The 1,864-nt window shown below is 59.8% G+C and overlaps 1 protein-coding gene across 1 annotated transcript in view; it reads right to left on the bottom strand.

The window, feature by feature from the left end:
* AP5Z1 (adaptor related protein complex 5 subunit zeta 1) overlaps nucleotides 1-1,431 on the bottom strand; it is a 15,532-nt gene extending 14,101 nt beyond the window's left edge. The window contains exon 1 of the mRNA XM_007942843.2: nucleotides 1,391-1,431. Within this exon, the coding sequence (XP_007941034.1) occupies nucleotides 1,391-1,431 (41 nt within the window). The remainder of the gene's footprint in view (nucleotides 1-1,390) is intronic.
* Nucleotides 1,432-1,864: the final 433 nt, after the last annotated feature.

Here is a 1,864-nt window from a genome sequence, read left to right on the forward strand (position 1 = left end):
TCTTCACAGAAGCAAAGCCCAAACCACACCCACTGCTGTGGAGTCCATTCTGACCCACAGCGCACCTAGAGGACAGAGAACAACTAACCCATAAGGTTTCTAAGGCTGTAAATCGTTATGGAAGCAGACTGCCTCATCTTCTCCTGCAGAGCAACAGGTAGTTTTGAACCCCCGACCTTTCCCTTAGCAGCCCGCTGCTTTAACCACTGCACCATCAGAGCTCCTTAGAGCCGGGCTGCTCTGAGGGACGTACGAGCAACCCTTAGCTGGGGGACAATGCCTGCTTAGCAAAGAGGAATCTCAGTGCTGGGGAAGGGGTGCTTCTAGCCACACACTGGCCCCTCGTGATGCAGCAGCTGACTGGAGACCTGGCCGCTTCCCTCTGCCGGGATTTACCCTCTTCGCAGGCAGGGCTCATGGGGGACACCTTCACCCCCAGCCTCACCAACGGAGAAGCATGTGCTTGGAGCTTGTCCTTCCATGAGAAGAGCTAAAGCAAATTGGTTTGGGGGACTCCTGCTCAAAAGTAAGTGTTTTAGTCTAAAATGCTTTGCAAGAGATTCTGTCAACATGCCTTTACCTTCTGAGAACAAGAGTTAAATCTTACATTAAAGAAAAAATATTGCAACATATCGTAGTGGGCGGGGGGGCCCAGAGCCAGCCTCAAACCAGAAGAAGGTGGGTAACTTCTCAACCCACCCAAAGCATCCATGATGTCTGTAAATCACAAAACCTTCCATGGTGTCAAAAAGTCCCTCAAGCAGTAGATCCCAACTCATGGTGACCCAACTGGGTTCCGTGGGGTGTTCAGGGCTGTGGCCTTTCAAAAGCTGATCACCAGGCCTTGATTCTGAGGCATGTGTGCCGGGACTCGAACCTCCAACCCCGGTTAGCTACACAGTCCCTATCAATCTCCTCGTTGTTAGGTGCCGTCGGTCCGACTCAGCCACCCCGTGTACAACAGATGTAAACACTGTCCGCTTCTGCGCCATACTCAGTCCTTGCTATTCCTGGGCCCATCCTTGCATTTTCCTTAATTCCCGCCAACCTCCAGCCTTTTTGTGAGTTTACGGTCTTGACCCTGAAGCCACCGACAGCTCTGCCCATCTTGTCTCCTGCCAGACAGGCGGCTCTCGCCGCCAAGTCTCTGCCGTAGCAGTAAAGCGGTCCCGCCCCACTTCGCCTCAAGACGCCGCATAGGTGTCGCCACCCCTGCCCGCCCCAGTCGGCCTCACCTCAGGCCTGGCCCGCGCGTCGCGCCCCCGCCCCCCCCAGGCCTGCAGAACGGTGCCCGTCAGGGTCCCCCAGGTTCCGGCGCCCGCGGGCCTGCCTCTGAGACCCCACCCCAGGTACGTCAAGGGAGAGGAGGAGAGACCCCGGGTCCGGGCACCTGGCCTGGCGGAGCAGACTCTCCGCCCCTGCTGTGAACATCACGCCGCCGCCGCGCTCTGCTCCCTCAGGACTCCGGGAGCCGGGCCTGAGGCTTGTGGGCTTCCGGAGTCGCGTCACGTGTGGCGTCACGTGAGCGACACAGGCTCGCGGGGCGGGGCGGACGTACTGCCAACCAATGAATGAGCTTCGGCGCGGAGCATCTCGGGGCGGGGGTGGGGTTAGTCGCCAGAAGTGACACACAGGCGGGAAGCCGGGTCTGCGCGCTGGGTGGTGGAACTTGGTGGCTGCCGCACCCCGAGACTCCCGGCTCCTCGGAACCCTGCGAACCGGAACTCCAGCCGAGATGCAGAGCCTGGGCGCCCAGGGGCTTCGGTGGCTTCGGCTCCGGGTGGAGAAGGCATTCCCAGGCTCAGGGCCCTTGCACGTTCCGGGCTCGGGGTCGTCTCCGCAGAGCCCTGCACAGGCCCTCCCT

The sequence above is a fragment of the Orycteropus afer genome, unplaced genomic scaffold (assembly GCF_000298275.1).
Source record: "Orycteropus afer afer isolate SDZICR_OR568_19922 unplaced genomic scaffold, OryAfe1.0 scaffold00006, whole genome shotgun sequence".
Lineage (NCBI taxonomy): Eukaryota > Metazoa > Chordata > Mammalia > Tubulidentata > Orycteropodidae > Orycteropus > Orycteropus afer.